The sequence below is a fragment of the Passer montanus genome, unplaced genomic scaffold (genome assembly GCF_014805655.1).
Source record: "Passer montanus isolate IOZ18808 unplaced genomic scaffold, ASM1480565v1 scaffold6, whole genome shotgun sequence".
Classification (NCBI taxonomy): Eukaryota; Metazoa; Chordata; class Aves; order Passeriformes; family Passeridae; genus Passer; species Passer montanus.
In genome coordinates, this window is record NW_024371037.1 from 6267160 (window position 1) to 6294374 (window position 27215).

The window sequence follows — 27215 nt, forward strand, 5'->3', positions numbered from 1 at the left end:
TTTCCACTGCACAATTTATTCAGTTTCAAATTAGAAAAAAAAAGTACTATGTATTGGACAATTTGCATGCATAAACTCAAAACATTTAATCTCAAAAAATTATTGATTTCTTCCAGTCTTGTATTAAGGCGTTCAGGAATTTCACCTAGGCAGACAAATATCTGGATTCAAAAAAAAACAAAACAAACCAATCAAAACAGACAAGTTACAAGTCAGATTTACTTCTGTTAACAAATATGACCACAGTGAGTCCTGGTAGTAGACAGTTGCATTCCTTATCTTTTCATTGTGTATAGCTGATAGGAGTCAAAGTGATTGGGGAAGAGTTATCTTCAACAAAGTTTCTTCAACAGTTTCTTGATTTGGAGTGCTGAATAAGCCATTGTAATGTTATGTCTGTGGGGACAGATGAAACAAAATGAAAAACTCAACAGTCTCTTTGCAGAGCACAGAAGCACAACAAAACACCAGCAGGTTAATACACATACAAAAACCCCAACCAAACAAAACCCACAGGTTGTCATTCACACATAACTGAAGTTCACAATGTCAACCTCCAGGTGGCCTTTTATTTTTGTATGGTTTTAAATCATGTGCATTTTGTATTTTTTCAAATACAACATGAAGTTCTCGAAGCCATAGATAGATAAGGAACTGTTGAAAAAGCAAACATTTAAGATGACCATAAAACAAACTGTAAAATCCAGACTAGAATGAAATGCTGAGTGAGAACAAAGGCAAATACACAAACAGAAGGAAGGAGAAGGGCAAACATCTAACAATATATTAAGAAGCCATTTAGGTAGGTTGTAGGAGTCCAAGGTCTCTGAAAGACATGCAACATTGGACTAAAATTTGATAGCTGAAATTGGCACCCCTCCTGATGCAATCCAATGCACTGAGCTGAAAACTGCAGCAGTTCACAAACTGATTCATGAGCAGATTAGATTTTTTTGCCTCAAGGCAGTAACATCTGTCAGGAAGGCAGGAAGGATGTCAGGGGGCAGCAGCAGCTTTAGTCCTCAAATTGAAATTTGTTGCCATATTTGTCTTAAGTTCAAGACAGCACTCCATGAATATCCTTGCAGACCAGCTTAGGCTCTGAGACTGCAGAAAAGATCAACCCACTATTTATCAAAACTAATAACTACAATTATCTTCCACAGTCTCTCAGGACACAGTAACTGGCAGCCTTACACCTACACCTCCTGATGAGAACAGTTAGCTAGGCTGCAGTTCACACTGAAATACCAGTGTCATCTCATTCAACTTCACTGACATCAGTCAAAAATGCAGAGGAAGAAGTCAGCTGCCAGTCTTCTCCTTAACAGACTAATAGTTTCATCACTTTAATAAGAAAGCATAACAGTCTTTCTTTGTATATGGTACTTTCCAGCCATTTGGTCTCCCTCGCTTCTCACCCAACCTCTTTCCTCAAGGTCTTCTCAAATAACAAGCACATGGTGCTCCAACAGTCTGAAATGGTATACACAGTGGGCTCCCATTTTTTATTTTGTTTTTGGCAAATATTCAAGAACCTGACTAGTCTTTCTAGGCACAACATTACACTGGAAGATACCTGACCAAGTCTCAGTTAGGATTTGAGCCTTTTTTGTCACTACTCCCAGAACTTTCACAAGTAAGGGATCTATAATGTTCTGCATTAATGATCATTCTTTCATGCAAATTTTATCATGCTTTTTGCTGCATGCTTTTCTCCTCCAGGCATCCAAATAAATGGACTGGGATCAAAATCTATTTTCTCCATGAGTCTTTCAGAAATTAATCTGGTTTTACTAGTTTCCAGTCACAATCCCACTTTTAAGAATCTCCACTGCAGCCCTGCCAATTTGATGAGGATCAAGAACAGCATTTCAAAAACCTCAATTACATTCACTGCCCTTCAACTACTGAGATTATCCTGTGTTGTCTTCTACAGTTCTTATCTCCTGAAGTCTAATCTTCCCCAGTGCAGCAGCACCTTCTGTGCATCTCCCTCACTCAGAGGTAACAACTGCACCCCAAGCTACAGCAAACATGGGTCTGGTCTCCTTCTAACATACCCAAGTCATCTACACCACTTGCAGGAGAAGCCCTCACTGCCTAACACATCTCTGCACACAGATGAACTGTCCCCCAGCTCACTGAAGTCCAGGTGCCATGGTACAGTCTCCTCACCATCTCCACTACCTGGTTCTGTCTGTGTAGGTTGGAAATTTCCCCAGATGCTGAGAGAAAGTGGCTATCTTCCTATTCCTACTCTCACAGTCCCTACAGAGCTGCCCAGCTCTTCTATCAAGTCTGGTTTCCTCACAGAGCAGCTAGAAATATCTAGCCAAGCTAGATCCCATCCCATCCAGCACCACTTGTTTCAGCAGCATGCAGAGAAGGGTGGCACAGAGGTAGCATACCCCCAGACAATTGCTGCTGCTGCTAGCTTCATCCCTTCTCTTCCTCCTGCCCTGTGGAGGGAAGGGAGTGGGAGAAAATGACAGAGGAAAAGGACAGGAAAGTGGAAGGTAGCAGAGAGAGAAAAGGCAAAAAGCAAAGGCAAATGGAAGACAAGTTCATGGGGATAGATCTTCACTGACTACAGGATACACTCATTGCATTTCCACTTGGAAAAAACACTCATCCCTTAGTTTGAGGAACAGCCACATGCTCAGAAAACCATGTATTAAATAAATCATCAACATTTTTTAGGATCACCTAATAACTGGAAGGCCATCATCACACAGCTACTGTTTTTTCAAAAGTAACACAGGTTTCTTGTAAAGGATTCAATTACTCCAGGCTTTAAATACACTTTTCCAAGATCCCTGTCAAATTAACTTCTCATGGAAGTTAAATAAATAACTAAATATTTCTACAAGTTTTTTTCTTAATTAAACATATTTCTATGTTGAAACAAATACAGTGGCATACAATATTTGCAAAGTACCATTCAATGTAAATTTGCAAAGTATCGTTCAATGTAAATTGAGATCTATTGAGATCTTCAATAATATAGTGGAGGTAGATGTTCAAACCTGATCTGATCCAAAGTACAAACTGATGACACTAGAAGCTGCTTACCTATGTTATCCCTCTCTTTACAGGAAATAGAATAGCAACAGATTTCTCTGTCTTGAATAGCTGCAAGATTTCTAGAGAAACAAAAACAGTAAGTACTGTTATAACCCCATAAACACTCAAAACAGAAATTTCCATTAAATTATGTTTTCTGCTTTTTACTCAGTGGGTTCAATTCTATTCTCAGATGTTAAATTCTTAAAATATGCCACTGCACACAGAAAACCACACATTTCTTAAACTATAAGAATTAAAAGGTTATAAAGTCATTTCACAAAAAATTTGCATTTCTCATTAGGTCAGAGTACTAGTGAGGAAAAAAACACAGAAATCCATAAGCTAAAAATAACGTTCTGTGGTTGCAACCAAGTATTACCCATGTCTTATGATTCATCTTCTACTCTTTTCACTTAGAATTCTGAGTTTTTTTATCCAGTAAATCATAATAAAATATCAGTGCTCAAATGATCACACCATTTATCTTCAGGATGTTTACTATATCGTACTTAATATATCACATCTGACTCCTACTGAAAGGATGCCTCTATATTTAGGAAGAAACTGATTCTCAATCAACTTCTTTCTGGGAATTCTCCAACCCCCCTCAGAGCTCCTGAACACTTTGTTATTTTTCCATTTACTTATCCCCACACAACTGACACAGACATGCATAAAAAAATTTCCTGAAGCACGTGGGAAGTGAAGGCACTGAGAAGTCTGAAGCCCATACAAGAGCAGTAAAGAAAAGAACTAAACAGGGACGACCCTGGAAAAGTCCCATGTAGTTAGGTCCTGTAGCAAAGAAGGGCTAAAGAAAGCCAGTTAATATTCAAAATTCATCTCCAAATCTAAGAATAACCTATCCTAACTAGCCTGGAAAAAAAGCCAAAAGACATTAAGTAGATGAACAATAAGCTCTTGGCAAAACCCAGTAATTAAAAGGAAGCATACAGAAGGTTGAAGCAGAGACAGGTAACCTGGGAGGAATACAGAAACATTGTCCAAGAATGCAGAGACACTGGCAGGTCAGCCAAGGCCCAGCTGAAGCTGGATCTCATGAGAGATGTCAAAGAAAATGAGAAAGTGACAAATGGAAGACAGAAGAAAATGTGCACCCACTGCTCCATGAGACAGGGGACCTGGTTACCCAGGACATGAAAATGCTGCCTTAGCTAGCAAGATTAGCCTTCAGAAACCCCAGGCCCCAGAGATCATGACTAAGAGCAAAGAAGTGGTACCCTTCCTTCATGTAAGAGGATCTAATCAGGTAATAAATAAGCAGACTTGATATGGAGAAGTCCATCAGCCATGGTGGGAAGCACCTACAAGTGATAATGGAACTGGCTGATGTCATTGTGAGGCCCCTTTGAACAACCAAGTCAACTGGGAAAGGTGCCTATGAGCACAGGAAGGCAAATATCACTCTTCAGAAAAAGGAGGACCTGGGAAAGTACATGACAGTCAGCCTCACCTTGACTCCTGGGAAGGTGATGATGCAACTAATCCTAGAAACTATTCCCAGGCATGTGACAGACAAGAAGGTGACCAGGAGTAGTCAGCATGGATTCACAGAAGGGAAATAATGTTTGACTAACTCAATAACCTTCTACAAAGAAATCTACAGTTTGGTAGATGACGGGTGAGCAACAGATATTGTGCACCTTCAGTTGATTAAGGCTTTGACAGTGCCTTCCATAATATCCCCATAGACAAGGTGAGGAAGTATGGGTTGAACACACAGGTGGCAAGGTGGACTGAAGACTCGCTGAACACTGGGTGATCAGTGGCATGAAGGCAAGCTGGAACCCAGTGACTACCAGTGTACACCAGAACCAATACTGGTCCACTCCTGTTCTACATCTTCATTTGTTGCGAATGAGGAGGCAAAGCACAAATTTGCTGATGACAGAAAACTAGGAGGAGTGGTTGGTACACCAGAGGGTCTTGCTGCCATCCAGAGAGACCTCCACAAGCTGGAGAAAAGAGATGGCAGTGGACTTCATGCAGTTCAACAAAGGAAAAGGCAAAGTCCTGCACCTGGGGAGAAACAACCCCAGGCACCAGGACATGTCAGATGCCAACTGTCTGGAAAAGCAGCTTTGCAGGAAAAGGACCTGGGAGTCTTGGCAGGTCACCAGGTTGAACACAATCAAGCAGTGTGGTAAAAATGCTAATGGTATTCTGGGGTGCATTAGGAGTGCTGCCAGCAGGCTGAAGGTGATCTTTCCCTTTTACTCAGCACCAGTAAAGCTGTACCTGACCAGCTGTGGACCATCAGTACAAGAGGGATATGAATCTATGGAACAGGGTCCAATAAAGGACAACTAAAATAATGAGTAACTCACAGACTAAGAAAGGCTGAAGAGCTGGGACTGTTTAGCCTAGAGAAGAAAAGGCTTAGGGAACTTCTTATTAATGTATACAAAACTCTGAAGGGAGCCTGTAAAGAAGATGGAGCCCAGTGATAGGACAAGAGGCAATGGCCATGAACTGAAACACAGGAAACACACAGAAACACTTTTTACTTCTGCGAGTTACCAAGCACTAGCAAAGGCTGCCTAGAAAGGCTGCAAAGTCTCTATTCTCAGAGACATTCAAAAGCTGTCTGGACATGGTCCAGAGCAATCAGCTCCAAGGGGCAAAAGTGTCTGCAAAAGCAGGTAGATGACTTCAAGGTTCCTTCCAACCTCAGCCATTCTGTGAGCCCTATTTAGTAGCCCTGTCTTTGGACCACCCTTACTATAGCAGAACTTCACTTTCTACTAATTAAAATTATGTGACTTGTGAATCCTATTTTACAAAATTAGTGTTATACTGGTAATTTTTACAAAATTGTGTATTTTCTTCACACTTACATTTACTATGCATCCATCTCTTAGTTTCAGTAATCCCTAAGTTATGCTTTGGCATAAATATGGCAAAAATACCTGACTTGCATGAATTTACCAACACTAGATTGATATGGTCCTGTTCTAATGCCATTCAAGCATTAAATTGCACTGCATTGTACTGCAAGAAGTCAAAATGACCCTTTCACTACCCCTAGCAGCTCTTTCCTCAGTGATGGGAAAAGAGGATTATCTGAAATAACTCTGCACAACCAAACAACAATAAAGAGAGATTCAAATCTACAGTTATCAGCCTAGATCACTACATCAGGCGCCAGCAGAGCTTGAAGTGGAATATCTGAAAATGCAAAATAGCATCTTTTATAGTTATTGTCATAGACTACCAATAATTTGACTTACATATCAAACTTCACAGTGTCTCAGCATTTTACAAAAGCCAGCTACTTACAATTTCTCAATTAACTGCTTCTCATCCAGTGCACCTGGGAGGTCTCGTTTATTTCCAAGAACTAACACCTGAAAGAAATAATTCATATACCTATTAAATCCAGGAGAAATGAAATTTTGTCTGTAACTTTTTGATGGCATTATTCTGAATCTTGCAGCTATTTAGACTGTAACAGAGGACATATTCAAAATGACCAATGACTGTGGGAACATCACGGAAATCCTGCTCCTAGTCAGGACCAGATGCTAGATGCATATCCTCTGAAAACTGGATCAAATTATTTCTGAGTGTGTTAGTATCAAAAATCTCCTCTGGAAGTGAATCCCTCCATTCTGGGTGGCATTACAGGATGGTGTCAGATTAAATGCAAAGAAATGTGGAAGACAGCACACATCAGGTGCATTCAAGCCACCAAAGGATATTCGGTTCAGAGGACCAGACTGATGTTAATCAAAAGTAGGGCTCCAGCAGCAGAGGCTGGTCCTAAAGACCCAGACAAAATTCTCTCTATGATTTTTTGCTCCCTTGTTTCTTAACACTGATGCACTGAACAGCTCAGCCTCTGAACCAAGTACCACTTAGGCACCAGCCACCTCTCTGTCCAGTTTGAGCATCCATGGTAAAAATCTGAAAGCCAACTATTAGGAATTAAGTCCCAGAAATGCAGAAAATTTACCAAATAGATGCTGGAACTTCGGAATTCTATTTAAGGCTTCAAGTATAAATGAAGGTCAGATAAACGGGTTGAGCACACTCTAAGATGAAGTAAGCAATGGAAGGTTTTTCTAGTTATGATTGCATTATTGTTTTCCAGATGTGCTACAATTCTAAGACTGTCCCATTATATCCCATGAATCTGGAACATATTACACTCATTACTTGCAGTAATTTAGATTAATAAAGTTGCTCTAAAATCTATAGTGCCAAATCCTGAGCACAATAAATTGAAGGAAGTTCAATACTAATTACTACATATGAAATAAAAGTAAGTAAAAAATACATCACTGCACCTTGGAAATTACTGTGTGGGTCAGCCTGGGCATTATGGAGTGTGATATTATAACATATGAGAGGCAAGGAACTTAATTAAATACTAGTGAAGATATGAGAGACCAATCATTTCAGCAAGGAAAAGTGAGAAGCAAAAGAGCACGCAAAGAGAGTGCAAAGGACAGGCAATGTCACTCCCCATGAACAGCGTAACTGTTGAGTTCCGTAGGATTTGTTCAATAGATAATTAACATATAAAATCACAACAAAAATAGCAAACCTTACAAAAATGGTGAATCACTTGAAAAACTCTCCTTTGAGAATAGTGGAAGGAAAGTAGGGAGAGAAAAAGGGAGACTGACTTCATGCTGGAGGTACCATTTTTATACAGACCAAGTCCCAGGTATCCAAGGGGTGTAGATGCCATTCCCATAACTGATGGCATGTGTACAAACACTTCTTTTCCCACAGTTTGCCGTGGTGGCAACATTCAGATAGGCAGCATGTTCAGATGCTAACTAAACATTCAGCTCCATTAGGCTGGAATTAGCTTCTGCCTGCTGTGGCATCTGTGCTTATCTCAAGTTCCTGCTGTGGTGACATATCTTATGGGAAGTTTCTTCTGTGGCTTTGACAGTGTTTTGACACACTTCAAGTGCATTCTTTAAGCCCTTACACTGTCCACTCACCCTCAGGTAACTTTGATTACTTGTAGTGGCCAAGTGTCCAAATTACTGCCTACAAAAAACGGAGCCAAGGAAGAGCCATCAAGTTGTAACTTCTTCCTCATTTTTATGGATACAGGACTGTTTTCTTTCTTATAATCAAGGTATGAACTCTTGTTTGGTGACATCAACATAAAGACCAGTGACAACCTGATGGATTTTTAAATTGGCAGATTACATTTAAACAAACAACATTAGTCTCTATCTTCGCATTCCTCATTAGAATTTCAGCTGAATACACTATTCTTTGACACTTCCAACTGGAGAACAGATGCATATTTGCATTTTTTCCACACAATTTAGTTTGAAATACTAAGTCAAGAAAAAGTCAGGACAAATAAAGAAAGCTCCTACACAATGTCTGGAGGCAGAGGACACTACTTGATGTTACTGTCTGCCAACCTGCAGAAACACTCATCTCCCATAAGATAACTGGCAGAAACATACCTGGGTCATTGGCTGAAACCCAGCCAACAAGGGACTGACTGGAAGTAATTACTGTCTGATAATGCCACATGTGAAAACACAATTTTTCGAAATATTTTCTGACCTTTAGACAAGAAAATGTACAAACACAAAGCAGTGCTCCTAAGTTGCTGAGTACTATAAAAAAAAATCACAGTAATTTTTCTAAGAGTGCTCAATGTATCAAGGCTGCATCATATATAACCTAGTACTTTTAAGAGACCAGAGAAACCAACTCAGGAGGATTTAGGCCACATTGTCAACATTCAGGCAAGAACAATAATGAAAATACTTACTGGAATTCCATGCAATTGTGGCTTATCTATCAAACTATGAAGCTCATTCTTTGAAGCTTCTACTTTTTCTAAGTCTGCTGCATCCACCATGTAACTGCAACAAAGAATAGTTATTTATGGTATTGACCATTACCTGCTGAAATTTGCATTTAAAACATCTGAAATGTGACAAAATGTTGATATTGGCAAGAGCATTAGAAAATGCAAAGTTTTATAAGCCCTGCATTTATTGATATAGGAAGATACTGATGTAAGAAGATAAGAGATTTAGGCTGTTAAATACAGCCTGTGGGGAAAAAATGGTCTGGAGTATGCAATTACTTACGTGTCTGGGCTGCTGCACGTGCAAAACACACTACTTTTATTGTATTGGGTCTTCTTATGTGATGGAGGCGGGCAGAAAAAAAAAGTCTATTTTCTTCATGTATAATGTAATGCAATACCTAATTACATAATAATATATATTACAAAGTACATTTTCTATAGACATGCAAAAGAAAACTTACACAACTGCATTGACTCCTCTGCAATAACGCTCCCACATGCTTCGGAACCTTGGCTGTCCTCCAATGTCCCACACCTGAAAAGGTAAGAACACTCCAGCCTCAAAATATTTTTTAACTACATAGCCCTAACCCAACAGAATAAATTAACTCTTATATGCAGCATGCAGGCTGCATTGCAAATTCCAAAATTTTATTAAAAGATCTTCTTGGCCCCTTCTAGCTAATGGAGGAGAATATGTCAGGCCAGTGACACTAAAAGCACTAAATGCTCTTTTGCAGAATGTTACCCTTTCCCACTCACTGAAAGAAAAGTCTTACTCAGATACTGAAGTGAATTATTGCAAATGCACAGTCTCAAAACAAAAAAAAAGTATCATCATTGTACAAAACAGTTATGCAAGTTAATATTTAATGTGGCTAGGGAGACCTGAGGTAAGAAGGTTATCAGACTTTCAACAGGATAAAGACAGATAGTAAATAAACAAAGAGCGGATCAGAGACCAGACTGAATCCACATAAGGGATGATACTCCCCACTCCAAGGAGCTCCAATACCTCCACAGTTCTCCCAGTGGTTCAACAAATGTGCTTTAAAAGACACATGGATTAATTAATCAGAACCAGAAAGGAAACAGTAGTATAGGTAGGCGTGAAGTGATTAAGTAATGTTTCTTGAAGAAAGAAAGCTCAAATTCTGCTTATTGTATTACAAAAGCTCAAATCCTATAAATACTTACACATGCTATTAATGCCCAGCAACCCCATGGAATTCCTAAATTTGTTAAAACATTAACATGCTATTTTTCTGTACAGGAGTTAGATATTCTGCTTTACTTGCAAAAAAATTGGTATTTTTGGTGGATGACAGTATCTTGTTTCAAAACTGTTTCTCAGATCAAAGTACCAGGTAACATACATACATCATGCAGGTCAAGGTTACATGATAATGTATCTGTTACAGCTACATCCAAAGACAGTTGTGTTACAAGTGACACACAGATTAAGACAGTGATGAACACTGAAAAATAAAAGCAATGGATTTGTTCCTCTGCCAAGGACAAAGAGAAGTTATTATTTCTTATTTTAAGCAGATTTAGCTATCAAAACAATATATACTGTATACCAGATCTAGGAGGCATATATATTACAGAAGGAACTAAATTTGGAAGTAATATATACACAGCAACAAATTATTTTAAAAGTCGTCCTCACATTTACACTATAAATCCAAATTAAGCCATCTGTGGCAACAAAGCTTTTCACAAAAGAGCAAGACTTCACAGACCCATGGGATAAGGCCTTTTTCAATTAATGTCCACTATTTTTTAATTTCACAGCCTGCAAATCATTTTTATGTATCAATTTCTATATAATTTTCAATATCTTATATTTGTATTTTAGAAATAACTATTTCCCAATTCACCATTAAAAATCATTCCCTAATTGATATCTTAACACTCCTTCCAATATAAAATTATTGTATCACCTAAATGGAGAGTGCTTTCTGATCCCCTGAATAAGATCAAAAAATTTTACACATGAAAGAGCTTCTGACCATGAAATGGGTATCAATTAATATCTGTACTGACATTTGAAGCACTGTATCAAAGGTCTGAGTAAAATAAACCTTTATACTTTAAAAGCTTGAACGTAATGAGTATTCAGCATTATGGTTAGGTGACAAAACTTACACCAACACTAATTACTCCAATAACTCATCAAGACCTTGAAACTATCCAAAGCCATCTGGTGCACATCTGTGTGTCTTGAAAAAGAATCTGTATTATCTTCTTGGTAAACCAGAGGAAGAAAAAAAAAAAAAAAGGGAAAGATTATAGGGCAGGCTAGTAGTCAGATTAGATTTTTGGAATGCTGATAGCCATGAAAATCTACAAGATGCTGTAGCATGGACTAATCACAAAATAAATAATACAAGATAAAAAATCCTGGGTTTGTCCTTGCCTGATGATATACTACATCTTGCAGTATTAAATTGCACTGCAGAACAAGATTACTCTCATTAGGAGAAAAAGTCACCTTGAAACAATGGAAAGATAAGTCATTTCCAGTCAGTTTCCCTAATCAGGCTCACAGCTATTCATTAAAGTACAACAAGAAGGACACCATATAGACTAGGTGTTTTTAAAAGAGCTTTAGAACCAATTTTACATTGAACCATTTTACAATTTTACAATATAGTAATAATTATGTGAAATATTAAAAAAATGCATTCAATTTTAAAAAATCCTTACCTCTTTCCCTTTAAAGTCAAAATGGTTTTAACAGTAATTTTCTAATACTCTTTATTATATTGAATAGCCAATGAAAGAGTGAACTACTTAATTCAAAACACAAATTGCTGCACCAAACCATTTTCACAGTACACAACTGAACAGACAGAATTGTGAGAATACAAGAGGTACCCAGGAAGGAAAGGGGAGAGGTCTAAGTGTTAAAGAAGTTCTCTTGCATGAGCCTTGCATGTTTGGTATATCAACTATTTTTGCATCCCAGTATTTAATACACACGTAAAAAGTATATTCTAGGTATGAATGGGGTAGGCAGGAGACTAAACCTTAACAGCTGAACATACAGCTAGCTATAAAAAGAAGTTTACTTGGTCTGGTTGTTTTTAAAAAGAGGCTGGTCTTCAAATTTCTCCCATGGCTTTTACTTACCCCTCAGGAATAAAAGTTTCTTAATATTTAAAAGGTAATTTTACCCCAATTGATAAAATAGTGATTTTAAGAATCAGGAAAAGATTACAGAATGACTATACTGAGAGAAAGTTTCTTTGATACCCGGTACCATTGCCTCACAGGAGATAAAAATCTCAAGGATTTGTTGCTCGGGCTCAATCTCAAAGGCACATATCTTATTGGTACTGCATTTTAATCTGTTTTATTCATTTCTATCTAATTCTATAGTGTAGTAATTCTTATTGCTTGCAGGTCTACACTGTCATTAATTGGTGCAATATTTTAATCTGTAAACTAGATCACCAGGATGTAAACACTGTTTACCACGTACTTACCTGAGATATATCAAATTTTTCTAAAAGAGGAAATTTTGGATTTATCTCTTTCCAATTTTTTCAGGAGGATCTAAGGTTCCATCTTAAGACCATAGCTATTAGCCATGTTTAAGGAGCAGATCCTTTTATTTTGCACAGAGCTCTATCATGACAGTTGAGCAAAAATGCACATGAATAGGTTCAAAGATTTTTTAAAGCTTTCAGTTACAGGAAGGTTCATTAACACTCTAGCTGTGCTTCTTCAAATTAGCTCATATTGTGGGAAGGCTTGATAGTTCATGAGAAAGTTGCAGGAAAAGTGTTTCCTAGATGTCATGTTACATGGCTTTTTTCAGACATGCTGTGTAGGAGATTTCTGGACAGAGATCACAATGACAAATTTCTATCTTGCTGTCAGTGTGTGGGTTCAGTACCTACAATCTCACAGTAGTCAGCAAAGTCTAGACAGCCTTTCAGTTGATCAGATATAACATCTTGTTTAGGATGACAGAATTATGCTGTAGGCTTGACAGCACTGACTACAGGCTCCTCTGACTATTATTAAAAGAGCTTAAGCCTCACTGCATTCATATAGCTGTTTACATGCAGACATCTTAACCTGCAAGATGAATCCAACACTACAAATACTGGAACTCAGAAATGTATCTTTCCTCTTGGAAGCAGAAAGTATTATCCATAAAACCTAACCTAAACAAACAGTTGAGGAATTTGTTAAGCAGAGAGGAGTATTTGGACAGAATAAGGCAGCACCAGTAACATCCACCACTACAGTGTACACAGGGAAGCCTAAGATGCAACCAATGAGGTCACACACACACAGCAGTCATCACATTCACAGACAACTCAGTGTGTAATACAGAGCAACTGGAAAGCATGGGACAACTTCAATCACCTCAAATTTAGGCCTTTAATCCAGGTGACCAAAATTTCTCATTGGCTACTAAAGTGCCCAGAGGGCACCAACAGCAGGAAATTGTTCTGTTTCTTTCACCTACCTTGCCTACCTGGAGAAGCATTCTTGCAAAGCACCCACTGCTCCCCAGCAAGTTCAGACAACTGGCTCAGACTGGGTTACTCACCACATGGCTAAGCTCATGAGGGACAAATCCTAAACAATCACCTATTCTAGACTGGAATCTTCAACCAAAAATATCCATCTTTTTCGCCTAATAAACAGAAGAATAAAAAACCTAATAAACTTTTTAATAAATTGTCCTATGTATACAAATCTACACAGCCGGACCTGTAGTACCTACCAGTCTTGTAACTTACTGCTTTAGAATACTTACTACTTATTATCTTATATATTGGAAATGCCTTCATAGTTGCTCTCAGAGTCAAAAAAGAAGTGCAAGATGGTTACATTTTCTGAAGGCAATATTTCTCAGAACAGTTATGTTCTTTGAAATCAGTCTTGGCCCTTTAAAGAACTCTGTTCTCCCTCCTCACTGGTGATGAAGTCCAACTTTTAAAATAGCATTTAGGCATTTTAATCACATATGCACATTTCAATGTTCATAATTTAATCATAATATTCTCACTAAAGAACTGGAAATAGACTTGCAACACAAATGTTCACAAATTATCTTCAACTCTTGACAACAAGCACAGAAGCATTTTAATGGGAGGGAGTACTTCCAAGTGATCAGGGGCTATTTGCCATTTTATCAGAGACACAAAATACAATGCTAGAAGGATCAACAGGTGGATTTTAAACACAAAAGCAAAGTCCTTGTACTTCTTTAACTTCCAAAGGGTCCTACCAGTCCATTTCTCTAGCCTGTCAAGGTCTTTCTGGATGGCAGCAGAACCCTCTGCTGTACCAGCCACTCTCTCTAGTTTTGTACTACCAGCAAACTTGTTGAAGGTGTACCCTGTCCCACCACCCAGGTCACTAATGAACACACTAAACAATCCCTGGGATTTAGCACTAGTAACAGGGCTTCCTGCTGTGGATCACAGCCCTTCTGAACCACCAGTAGAGCTATTCCTTAGAGACAACTACCATTAAACACTGGGACATCCAGAAAAAAAAAATTTTACAGACAGCTCCTCCTTAGAGACAACTATCATTAAACACTGGGACATCCAGAAAAATATTTTTTTACAGAAATAACCACTTTGACTTGAAATCAGGTGCCAGACAGCACAGCTTCTTCAGAGTGATCCAAGTCATACAGAATAGCCAGTATGTGCTGAAACACTGCTGGAACTACACTCTGAGCACACACACAGGCTTGTATTACTGCATGACATTTGAAATAGCAATATGATAGGTAAGATAACCTGAATAGTAGGAGGAAGCACTACAAAGCAGGAGGATTCTGCTTCTATGAGGATGCACAAGAGACATAAAAACACTACTGTCCAGAGCAGGAGTGCTGCAACAAAGGAAGCTGGCAGAGGAATGCACAGAGCTGGCATCCCTCCTTCTCCTGCCTCTCTGCCACACCAGAGCAAAGTGCAAGCAGCAAGAAGCTCAGCCTTGCTCTCCCGCAGCCAGGCTGTGCAGGGTGTGGTGGAGGGACACCGGCATCTAGCGGTGACAGCCGGGGTGACCACAGCCCACCCCGCCAGCTCCAGTCCCCTGAGCACGCGCTCTCCACTCCTCCGGACAGCTATGGCAGAATCCGCCTGGCCATGCTGTTTTAAGAAAAACAAATACAAGAGCAAGGAAAATGAATCTGTGGCACTATCTGTGTGTACACGTCTGTGCTGCTCTATTTCCTTTAAACTGAGACTGTTCTAAGACCATCACTGCAAGAACCAAAGTTTGCTTAGCTGGAGGTTCTCAATCACTTTAAATAGCAGTTCACGATTCAAGTCTTCTGAGGTTCTTGAAACTTGGCTTGTTAAAGTAAATTTTATTAATTGCTGTCTAGCTTGTTGAACAGTAAATCTCACCTAAAGGAGTCCTAATACTAAGCAGATCCAAAAAATGGAAAAACCGCCAAAATCAAATCACTCACCAAACAGAAAAACTTGTTGGAATTAAAATCTCAAAGCAATTCAGTCAGATATTTTTGTCAGGGAAAAAAAAAAGATAGCCATCAGTTTTGTAATGAACTTCAATAGAATAGTTCTAGCAGAACACTGTGATACATATAATACTTTGATGCTAGAAATCATCCTGTACTTCAATACCTCAACCACAACCTCAAAATATAAAGCTCCTAGCTTAGATTTCAAACACTGTGTGGTAAAATCCTTCCTTTATTGCCTTCTCTTCTTGGAAATAACAGGTGACAGGTTACTGAACATATTGATAAGTCAAAATTTGACAATTCATGGTTGAAGCGGACAGCCTTACATTTCTAAACAGGTTTAGCTTCAATTCAAGAACATCTGAAACCAGCATCTTCCTACGAAATGTTTTGGCTTGAGTAAATAATCAGTGTTTTTCTTTCGGTGTGGTTCAGATAAATACACATACACACACGCATGCCAGTGACCACACATTTACACATTAAGATTACAGAATAAAAATGAAAATAAATCTACCAGCTTTTGGAAATGACTGCCAAAATCAGAAGAAAGGAAAGAAGACCATGGGTTTCAGCTCCTTCTGCCTTCTGGAATTGTATGAAATCTGCAGATGGAACTGAAGTAAAGAAACTGCACTAGAATAGTACTTCCTTCTTAGTGGCCTATCTCAAAATAGAGCAAACAACTAGAGATAAAGAATTAGTATCTTTACCTAAAGAATTAGTATCACCTAATTGCTGGGTTTGCAACTTACGTTTCCAAAAGTGATCAATCTTAATACTTCTACAATGCAAATTTTTCACTTGATGACTTTTTGACCCAGATGACTTCTCAGCCTCAACTTTATAGTAAGTTTAATTAATTCTGTTTTGCAGTGTCCCCTGAAACCTTCAAAAAACATCAGACACATGTCAGGTTTTTGCTTAGCATAAACATCATTCCTGTCATGTTTAAAGAACTTCACGGGTTTAGTAAAATAACACTTTATCTACTAATTTTAATAGTTGACTATCATAATATTTCTATGAGAATGGTTACCTGTTTTGTAGAGTTCATAAAAGGTTTCTAGCAAGAGGCACCGGCTCATCATTCTTGAGTCATCAACTTATTAAAAGATTATGTCATTTTTCTCAAAGTAAAATAATTTTGGAAAACTTATCTAGCAATAACCTAGATACAGAAATAATGGCATACAAGTAGTTTATCCTGACAAACTCTTAATAAGCGTCTATGCCTAAGAGTCATATTACCCCTTCCTTGCACTGAATGCTGTTATAGCAGAGAGACTGTGAGAATGAGTTATCATCCTATGCAGACTGGCTTCCAAATTAAGTATGGGTTTTGAAACTAATACACATAATTAATTATGTTAGCATTATCTCCTTACTCTTAAAAATTCTATTATAGCAACTATCTGTAAAATTACTTTTGAGCTTGAAGAGTAAAACAAGGCACAGTTCCACACTAACTTACCCACACCCTCTCTGCACAACTTAATCTTGCAACATCATTTGCCCAGACAACCCTGGTATAAACTATTAGTCAGTTCCTTCTTGAACTATCCTGGCTCAAATAAATACTTTATCTTGACGACTGCTTACTAGTAAAAGATTTTTGCCTAGTTTAATGAACCATCAACAACTTTTCTGTTTTCTTCTACATCTGACAATTCTGCAACAGCATTGGTACACCCCTTCAACTATGCCTGTGTATTCTCTCTATCAAGCATGGCCTCATTGCTTCTGTGCAAAAGAAAAAAAAAAAAAAAGGAAATTCCTATTCCTGTGGATTATTTGTCAACTATGGTTGAATGCAGTAACTTTTTTGTTGTGGCACCTCTGGAATTTCATCAGTGGTTCAGGAATCATACCAAACCAGAGGAAGAGAAACTATAGAACTGAGGGAGAAAATAAATTATATATTATGGAAAAGGAGGGAAAAGTCAAGGTAAAAACAAAAATCTAGATTCCCTTGATTTAGCTAGAAGTTGTGAATTTCATCAAGACTAATCAACCAAGCTCCCTTCATAATCAAACAACACAGTGCCTTAATGCTACCGGAGTGATTTATCTCTATTTTGATGCTTATGTGTCTCTACAGCTGATTCTGTGATAACTGAATTAAACTAGATGTTCTATTCCAGCAAAGCTAATGTGTAAGCTAAACCACACTCCCCACTGAGACTCCCAAGTCAGGAGTCAAGTCGCTCCAGATTTCACTTACAGCTGGGAGGAAGGGGGAAGGAGAAGAGAGAAGATAGATACACCCCCAGGAGTCAACTCAGCTACCTCAGAATCTCCACATTTTATGACCTTCCTAAATCAAAAAAGTGCAACAAAGCTTCTGCCTGGCATGGAATACAATGAAGTCAAACAGATTAATATAACAGAGAAATATATTACTATTGCTTTAAAAAAAAAAAGTTAGCATGGAGATAGAAAAACAGATAAAGGACCCTATAATCTTAAAAGAAATTTCCTGTCTTTCATATTTCCAGTTGAAATTACTCTATTATTTATTCATTCTGTATCAATTCAAACATGCACACCTACCTTTATGGTAACATTGCCTTTTGTTATTTTTCTCATATTGAAGCCTACTGTAGGAATCATATCTTCTGTGAACTGCCCCGACTAGAATACAAAACCAAAATTATATTTATTATAAAACAGTTGATACGTACAAGAAAGGTTCTCATTTGCAATCTAAAAAGTGTTACTTTTACAATACTGTAAATTATCACATTCATTTTCAGCAAGAGCACTGGCCAGCACTTCAATTACTGCATTGTCACATCACGGAAGACTGTTCATTTCAGTCCCTTTAAATGATCTTTTATTCTCTTCAGCAACAAAGATCACCCCAGAAACCACGAGACTTCAGACAATTCTTTATCTGATCCTTTGGCAGCAAAGCTAAAATATAGAATTGTAGATGATTTGAGTTGAAAGAAACCTTCAAAGGTCACCCAGTCCTACCCTCAATATGATAAAGTATTATAGAACTGGCTACACCATGATTTTTCCTGTAGTTTCGCTCTACTGTTACCAGTAGTTTAACTCCAAATATAAAAACAGTGAAGGACTTCCCATGCAGAGAGAACTATGTGCGGACTTGCTCCTTCTGTGCAGGTGACAGCAGAGGAATCCTGCCACAGAGTTAAGAGAATGCCATTAAGACAGGAATGTACAAGGTGCTAACTCAAGTGTACCATAAACACCAAACACAAAGCCCGAGCACAAAAGTGCTGCCTCCTCCCCCAGTTCAGAGAAATATTTTCACAATAGAGACACTTCTCATCAAAGCAATGGGAATCTTACTTCTACACACTACAGAAGACACCTTTTGAGGATAAAGACAGAACTCAGATCTGAGTAGGAAACTCATCACTCATTCTTCCCTTTGAAAATGAATCATTAACGAGCTATTGTGTCTCCTGGACACGACAGAGTAACATAGGCACTTCATTACTTACGTCCATACAGAGGCCCAGGTGCTCTCTGAAACAGACACAGCAATCCTGGTTTTCCAATCATCCAGCAAAGAAAGCAGCACCTTCCAGGCCTGCCACTGCCCTTCTGCATCTATCTGCCTATATTTACCTACCAATCCGTGTGCCCTGGGTTGTTTGGTGTTTTTTTGGAAGAAAATATGGGTATATGGACAAGGCAGGATGCAGTCATGTTCCATCAGTTCCCTCTCATCTGAGAAATCAGAGCTTGAGGGTGCACTGGAACAGCAAGGTCTCTCCATCTATCCCTCCACAGCTACTCCCGGGATCTGTACAGTTTTTGAAACTTTTCTCTTTCCTGTTTGTGGTGAAGTGAGAACACACTCTGCCTCCAGTTTGCATTTACAATTAAAGGCTAACAGTTTTTAATCGGGGGCTTCAAAAGCTGTATAACTTTTGAGTTACATGATTGTCTGACAAGATTTTGGAATTAGATCCATCAGGAAAGAAACAAGTTGAACAAGAAATCCATCAGTTGTTTGTTCAACCTTACTTATGGGAATCTTCTTGCTAAATTCTGTACTATACATATTCACCATCTTTTGTCTTTTTTTTGTCTTCCCTGCTTCAGTAACTTTTCAACAGCAATAGGGAAAAAAAGTGAAAACAAAAGGCTCTGCAGTTTCATACAGATACACATACCCAGCACTGACAGAAGTTTTTAGCTGGATGTAGTAAGACAAACCCAACCAGCAAAGACCAGTATCAGTACTGGTCTGCCCAGGAAAATGGTGGTCACCATCCCTGGAAGCATTTAAGAATGGACTGGATGTGGCACTTTGTGCTATGGCTTTGTTGACAGGATGGTGTTTGGTCAAATGTTGGACTTGATGATGTTTGAATTCTTTTCCAACCTTAATGACCCTATAATTATAGGATTTTTTATAAAATATGTAGTATCTATATTTCTGGAGGACTGTATAAACACGTGCATAAACACACATGAACATATAAACACTGAAAATGTAACATCATTACTCGAGGACAGGAATGCCTGGAAAACCAGACAGTTGACTCAAGAGGCTGTAGAAAGTCAGAACTCTACTTTTGTCAGCAAATTAGACATCACATGTAAATATGCTAAACTGGAAGACAAAAAAATAAATAAAAAAATCAAACCACCATAACTCCTCTAGTACTGCAGATAGAATGTAAAGAATTATCATCCTCTTCATTGGTCTTCAGTCTTTTCCTCTAAAAATTCCCCATTCTGGTTGAATGGAATCAGATACAAAGAAAGTATTATGTCTACAGTTTTTATTTTCCCACACAGTGAAGAAAATAACGGAATCCTGGTTGAATGGAATCAGATACAAAGAAGGTATTATGTCTACAGTTTTTTTTTTTTCCCACACAGTGAAGAAAATAACGGAATAGTTTCAATTGTTTGCTCATGTTAGTCTCAGAGCTGTTAACTGTGTTGCAATGACCTGACCACCATAAAGTAAAAAGTCTGCAGTACTGTGCTTGCTAAGGAAGTTTTACATGACCTAAAATTGCCTTTTTTTGTGAATATTTAAGAAGTGCACCAAATTTCTTGGTCATATTTCAATAAAAAACAAATTACCTCCTGATACAAATGAAAAAGAACTGATGCTAAGAGTTTGTAATGTCCTCTAAAAGTTTCTGAATATTGAACTGATAACGAACACTGTAACTACCACCTACCATATCAACAACCATGGGCCAAATTCTACTGTATTATATCAATGCACATCCGTACAAGGCAGTGACTTTATCCAAGGTTTCCATTGGTAACTAAGGATTAAATATCACTCGAACTCTGAAGAGCAGAGACTGTCTCAAAGGGTGTATATTCAGTCTTAGCACGACAGGATCTTTGAGTGCTCTTGCAAAGTGAAAAAAAATTGTAATTTCCAATGTTTTTTTCTCAATCCACTGCAGCTTGCATTTTAAGTAGCCACTATTTTGCAACAGCTATTTTCATCATCACACTCTAGCCACATATTCACAGAGTTCCCAATCCGTTTGCCCTTCACATATCAATGGTATTCAAGAGAAAACTACTATTAATATGAATATGTTTATTATAGTTACTAAATATATAGTTATTATGTATAACATTAGTTAGCCTTATCCTAATTTTTTTTCAAAATTCTCCAACCACTTTTCTTTGGTGATTATCATGGCACATCATCTCCAGACTGGAGGATCCAAAATCTACAAAACCTGCAATGTGTGACCCTCCCTAAGTCACAAAACATTAATTCCTTGTAGAATACTCTTAAGAAATAACATTTGCAGGGAAAATCAGACCTGCAGTAACAGGAGTGCTCTGGTGTTGAAGATAACATCCCAGAGACAAACACCTACAGTGCCATTCCATTGGTGGAACAGTACAAGGGAGTGGACAGTTACACACAAAGTCTGGCACCACACACTACTGAGGTCTCTGAAATCCTGTGTTTTCTTTGCTCTGTTCATGAAAACAATCCAAGAAGCAATGTAATTTGTCATGCCTTTTTCCCACTCCTCAGCAAGGCCCTCCCCTGGGACATGAACACTTCCAATGGGCGTAAAATGCACCAAGGCCTATCTTAAGAAGATTACCTGAGTGCCTGACAAACCAACCAAAATATCAGCTACAGGTGTGTTCCACTGATTGCTGATGTCACCCAAAACATACTTTCACTGGGCATTCGCCATTCTTTTTTCTCCTGCTCTCTCTCCACTTCTTCATTCACAATAATGCATAATCTCTTATTTTTCCCTTAATCCATAATCATATACAAAAGCAAGTAACAAATATCATATACTCAGGTTTTCATTGCCTCAATCTCTCTGACTTTAACCCATACACCTCCCAGTCTGGTTTTTAGCTTTCCATGATAAGGATTGAAGAACATCTAGAAATTTTCATCTCATAGCACCTGAAGCTGTGATACACCTCACAAGAGATACCACCTTGCAGAAATGCTTCACTAAGCTTCACGATCAGTAGTAAGCAAATATAACATATATACATATTTATTTCCACCCTCTGACAGAAAGCAAATCTTTGGGATGGACCCAAATGCAATTTGGAGGGCACAGCAAAGAAAGAGGAGAAATGTATTTCGGCATGGTGACAAGAGACAAAATGTCGTGGTAGGTGTCAGCGTTAGAGAGGCTGCAAGGCCATCACCAGAGGGGGAAGAGAATGCTGGAATCAGACTTGAATGCTGGGGAAGAACTATGGAGGATTTGTGGAAGGCATCAGTATTGCTGCAACTGCTGGGAGGAGAGCATTCAGTAACGGGCAACTCGAGTCCTTCAGGGATGCACAGAGCATTATTCTGGGAAACACCGAACGTGGAAAGCCAGCCTGAACCACGGCAACAGCCCATGCCCACGAATCTGCTCCAAGACGGGCACACTTCGCAGCCAGACCCAGCGTCCTCCTCCCTCTGAAAACACTCACACACACCTTAGCTTCCTGCTGTGAAATTCTCGAGGCTGCAAACGATGCAAAAGCCGCCTCATGCTCTCTCCCGCTCTCCCTCCCTCCCTCCCTCCGCATCCCTCCGCATCGCCGCGGGACCTCACGGCGGGCGGCGGCATCACCGCAGCAGCAAAGCCCGCACTTGTTGCGGGGAAAGGCGGCCCCGGGCGGGCGGGCGGCCCCTGCAGCCCCGCCGGGCGGCCGCGCCCGCCCCGCAGCCCCGCGGCCCTGCCCCGCGCTGGGCTCCGCTCCGCACCGCCCTGCCCCGGGCCGGGCCGCGTACCGCCAGCACGGTGAGCAGCGTGGTCTTGCCCGAGTACTGCAGCCCCACCAGGGTCAGCTCCATCTCCTCCTTCCAGAACAGCGAGCGCAGCCACTCCAGCAGCCGCGCCACCAGCGACAGCATCCCGCCCAGCGCCCCCGACCTGCGGCAGGCGCCCAGCCCCAGCGGCACCGCTTCGCTGCTGGGCATGGGAGCGCCGGAGGAGCCGAGGCAAGCTGAGGCGAGGCGAGGCGAGGCGAGGCGGCGGCGGGGCTCGGGCCGGGCTGGCGGCGGCGGGGCTGCGCGGGGAGCGAGCGCCAGGCAGGGCCTCACGTGACGGCGCCGCCGCCCTTCTCCCGCCGCCACCCGCTGCAGACAGGGAGGGGGCTGGGATGGGCCGGGATGGGCCGGGCCGAGCTGGGATGGGCCGGGCCGGGATGGGAGCGGCCGCAGGACCCCGCGAGCGGCCGGCGCTGTGCGGGGCCGGGCGGCCCTGAGTGCCCAGCGAGGGGATGCAGCCGCGGGAGGGGCAGGGCGGCTCCCGCACCGCCGGGATGCTGTGCGGGCACAGCTGGTCCCTGGGTGTGGAAGGATGGCACGGCCCGGCGCGGTCCTGCTGCCGTGGGCGGGCTTTGCAGCTTCCCCACCCAGCGAAGGGGGCCCAGGGCGCGCTGGCAGCGCTGCCTTGCCAGAGTCGGTGGGCTGGGGCTGCGTGACAGCATTGTATGTTCATCACATCTGGTGGTGGCAGTTCTCACACCCCTAGACTAGGACCTCTACTGTTCCCAGGAAACTCTTCTCGAATTCTTCATTGTGTAGTGACAGGCTTCCAGATCCAGGACATAGCATGGTTTTATTTGGTTTCTCCTGTGATAATTTTTGGAAAATCACCCGTAGTATGACTCCTTGCCTCAAGAGGTGCTTGTGATGGTGGTTTTGTGTTGTGGTCAATGATGAGACATGCTACTTCACCAAGAATGTTCTGCCTGCACCAAATAAACGACATTCAGCATAGTCTTGCCATAGAGCATTAGAGAAAGGCTTGTTTTACCCGTACACGTGGGGTAAAACGTCTGGATCCATCTGCCAGTCTCGGAATTTGCAACTGAAATGTGATGCTCTGGAAAGGTTGTAATGCTGGTGGTATTGGTTGAAAAGGACATTCATACAGGTGACAGGGCTAACACGTCTGGATCCATCTGCCAGTCTCGGAATTTGCAACTGAAATGTGATGCTCTGGAAAGGTTGTAATGCTGGTGGTATTGGTTGAAAAGGACATTCATACAGGTGTAAAGCACATGCACCTTTACTGTGGATACCTTTTGTATTGAAACATGACACCATCACTAAAGCATTTTGAAATTTGGTTTTCGTGGTATTTTTAGAGACATAATTCAGCAATCTAGAGGATGCAGTTTGTGACAAAACTTCACTGGTTGTGTCAATTGGACCATAAAATCTTGAAGCTCCCAAGAGCAGTTGGTTGTTGGCTAGCTGTCAAGGCGCAAAACTTCATAGTTTTTCATGCCCTGGTTTTAGATATAGTCAAAATTAGTAGTGTAATTCTTAAAGTACTGAGCTATTACTCTTTAAAATTTAGTTGCACATTTCCAGAATTAAATTGGGCACTGGAGCTGGCCCTGCCACCCAGTGGTAGTGTTGGGGAATAATTTTTCATTGCTTCTCTTAAATCTGATTGCTTTAGTACAGATTTTCTATTCAGCGGCAAGTCTCAGTCAAAAGAGGGCGCTTCTTTTTTATTATTATTTGTTTATTTTTTTCTTCCCCAGTAGCTTGAGGTTTTGTTCTGGCTACAGGTAGTCCATTTCTCCTAATGCTGTTCCCTAGCATTGGTGTTTTGGGTGGAGTCAGAATTTTGAATGCCACTCTTAAAACTGTGACACTGATCGTGTCTTTGTCAGTTTCAAAGCATGATATAGCTCTTGAAGTTGCTTGAGAATTGGTGGCAGAGTGAAAGGAACCAGGTTAGATCCTGCACAGAAGGAGAGCACAGCAGAACTCTGCAGGTTTACTTGTCTCTGAGCAGCAGCCAGATGGCTGCTCCATACATAGGTTCATCCTCACCAGCAGTCACAAATGTTTCAGCCAGTTTTCCATTTACACTACAACTGAATGGGGAAATGAGTGGAAAAGTTGGTGAAGTGATTTGTTCTGGTTGTATGTGTAAAAGGACTGGGAAATAACTCACAGGTAAATCACTAAACTTTCATTTTTCTTCTGTGTTCTTGCAATTTTTAAAAACTTGTTTTGGCCAAAGCAGTTACTGAATTTTGGGTGAATAGGTGAAATGTTTCTGGCTGCCTTAAAACTGAAAAATATAAGAATTCCCCCCATATCCCCTCATCTGGTGATGTGTAAAATAGTCAGTCCAGACTCAGATTTGTAGTTCAAAGCATTACCAAAGAGATTCAACCACATTATCTATATTTTAAGCATACATTTTAGTGACAGCTGAAGATCTTAGCATGATTATGATTGGAAAAGACATCCAAGATCATCGAGTCCAGCCATTGAGTGATCACCACCTTGTAAAATAGACCATAGCACTAAGTGCCACATTTAGTTGTTTCTTGAAAGCTTCCAGGGATGCTGATTCAGCCACCTCCTGGGCAGATCTTAATGAGAAGAAGCTTTCAGCTGAATGAAGTCTCCGGAGAAGAGAGCATGAGAAGAAGTAATGTTTCACTGGTATATTCAGGTTTATCCTGACATACCAGATGTTTGGGGGAAAAACCTGTAGAATCAGTTATTTCTGCTGGTGAGGCACTACATTAGGGAATGACTAGTCATCTGTTCTGTTTGTAGGCCAGAGTCAAGCAGCTTCATTGCTGAAGGGAACAGAAAACCGTGTTGAACTTCTTAGTGAGATACCCACCAGTGTCTGCATGTGTCATCTGTGCCCTCTGCTGGCTGCAGCTCCAGAGGCTCTAGTATGTGCCCTGAATTCTTGTCATGCTCTGGTGAGGGAAAAGGTGAAGAAGGATTTCTGTAAGGACTGTTAAAGTGGCAGATTAAGGTTTTTAACTCAGAAATGCTGTGATTTCGATGCCTAAACTTGGTATACGCAGTTCATGCTGAAATAGTACATAGGATTTACAGGCAGCCTAAATCTGTCGTTAGTCCAGCGCCCTTAATTACTGGCTGCTCCAGAAATAAGGTACTTTGTGATCTATTGTGACATTAACCATATTATTGTTGTGGGACTGCAGGGTGCCCTTAGCCTCTCTTTAAACAGGCGGTTGTTTTGCCCCTGCCTCAGGAAATCATCACTTGACACAGGCAAGCTGTCTCTTGTCTCAACCTGCTAGCAGCCTGAGGGAGCAGTGTGGTCCATGAGACTGCTAACATATGGTGTATTTCTTCTGCAGGATCCTGAAGAGTTCTGTTGAATAAATATATTTCCTGATATGAAAACAAAGACAGGTGATTGCATATTGTCTAGAGCCCACATATATATGGTGCTTAACACCACCCTCTGGAATTGTGTGCACAGAGCCAAATTGAATATATAAAGTAACAATCCACATTAAATTTCATGCTGTCTGTTTGTGTCTGATTTCTAATCAGTAAAATATCTTATCAGTTATAAACTAAGCCTTATACAAGTATATACTGAAAACTGTTGTTTAATTACTACTGACCAAGGAGAACTACAATCAATATATCAAGATGGTGGTAACACATTAGTGAACATAATTAAATCCAAATTTATTCCCTTAAGGATGTTAATATTGATAGGTGCCCTTTACATTCTTGCCCTTTACTTTCTTATATATAACAAGGGGACAGCAAATGTGGGAAGCTTTTGCAGTCCTGAGTGTCAGTGACTGTGAAGAGAGTAGCTGCAAGAGTATTGGAACAGCTTCATGAAATAACTATTCTGTAAAGACCCTGGTACTTGACTGGTATACACAAAAGCTTAGAATTTATCTTGAATACAGCATGTTTACCTCATCATCATCATCATAATGAAAAATATTCTGAAGGAGGATTAATATTCAATTAAGTACTTCCAGAAAAACAGACAGGAAGGTCTGGGATAGCCACATTTTGGGAATCATTTAGAAGTGGTAAGGGATAAAGTTAGACCAGTAGGCTTTTTGAATCTGTTTCCAGCCATCTATACAATGGCTTTCAGTAGCACAGAAGAAAAAATTACAAGAACAACAAAAAAAGTCTTTTTTTATCTAGGAAAGATGAAATCATTAAACAAAGCAGTATTTTTTAAGACACACAGTAAACGGGGGGGTTTTTGTATCAATGTTTTTTTTTAAATGAAACTCATTACTTCAACTTGAAATCTCAGGCCCTAATTTTGCTGGCTATCTGCCAGTGCAAAAGAGCTGGCACAAGCACAGTGTGAAAAAATCTTTCAAGTAAGTTTTAGGTGCATATGTTTAAATGACGGAATTTAGTTGTCATCTTAAAAAGGTCATCACTGCTAAAAACTGAATGTGTTTTAAAATTATGTAACTGTCTCTGCTGTCTTGTTGTTTGTACTGAAAAGTGATGGATAGGTACATGTAGAAATCTAATCTGTCTGGAAATTGTCTAGAACATATTGCACAGGTCTGAAATCTTCTGTACAATTCTTTGCTAGTATATATATT

General features: G+C 40.0%; 1 protein-coding gene across 2 annotated transcripts; it reads right to left on the reverse strand.

The window, feature by feature from the left end:
• Window positions 1-22921, reverse strand: LOC120510778 (ADP-ribosylation factor-like protein 8B). 2 transcript variants are annotated; one of them, XM_039726964.1, is made up of 7 exons: window positions 22606-22914; window positions 17922-18002; window positions 9352-9425; window positions 8846-8939; window positions 6370-6437; window positions 3076-3146; window positions 1-396 (listed from the first exon to the last, which is right to left on the reverse strand). In XM_039726964.1, exons 1-7 carry the CDS (start codon window positions 22792-22794, stop codon window positions 347-349), a joined length of 627 nt encoding a protein of 208 aa, XP_039582898.1. In that variant the 5' UTR covers window positions 22795-22914; the 3' UTR covers window positions 1-346. The 2 variants fall into 2 exon arrangements, with proteins under 2 accessions (XP_039582898.1, XP_039582899.1); XM_039726965.1 differs by lacking the exon at window positions 3076-3146 and having other exon boundaries at window positions 22606-22921.
• Window positions 22922-27215: the final 4294 nt, after the last annotated feature.

What these genes read in the sequence shown, in the direction of transcription:
- LOC120510778 (XM_039726964.1), bottom strand. Translation starts at nt 22,794, where the DNA reads ATGCCCAGCAGCGAAGCGGTGCCGCTGGGGCTGGGCGCCTGCCGCAGG. An exon ending in CGCTGCTCACCGTGCTGGCG is followed by an intron (nt 18,003 to 22,605) that starts GTACGCGGCCCG and finishes TTTGTATTCTAG; the next exon opens with TCGGGGCAGTTCACAGAAGA. An exon ending in AAGGCAATGTTACCATAAAG is followed by an intron (nt 9,426 to 17,921) that starts GTAGGTGTGCAT and finishes TTACCTTTTCAG; the next exon opens with GTGTGGGACATTGGAGGACA.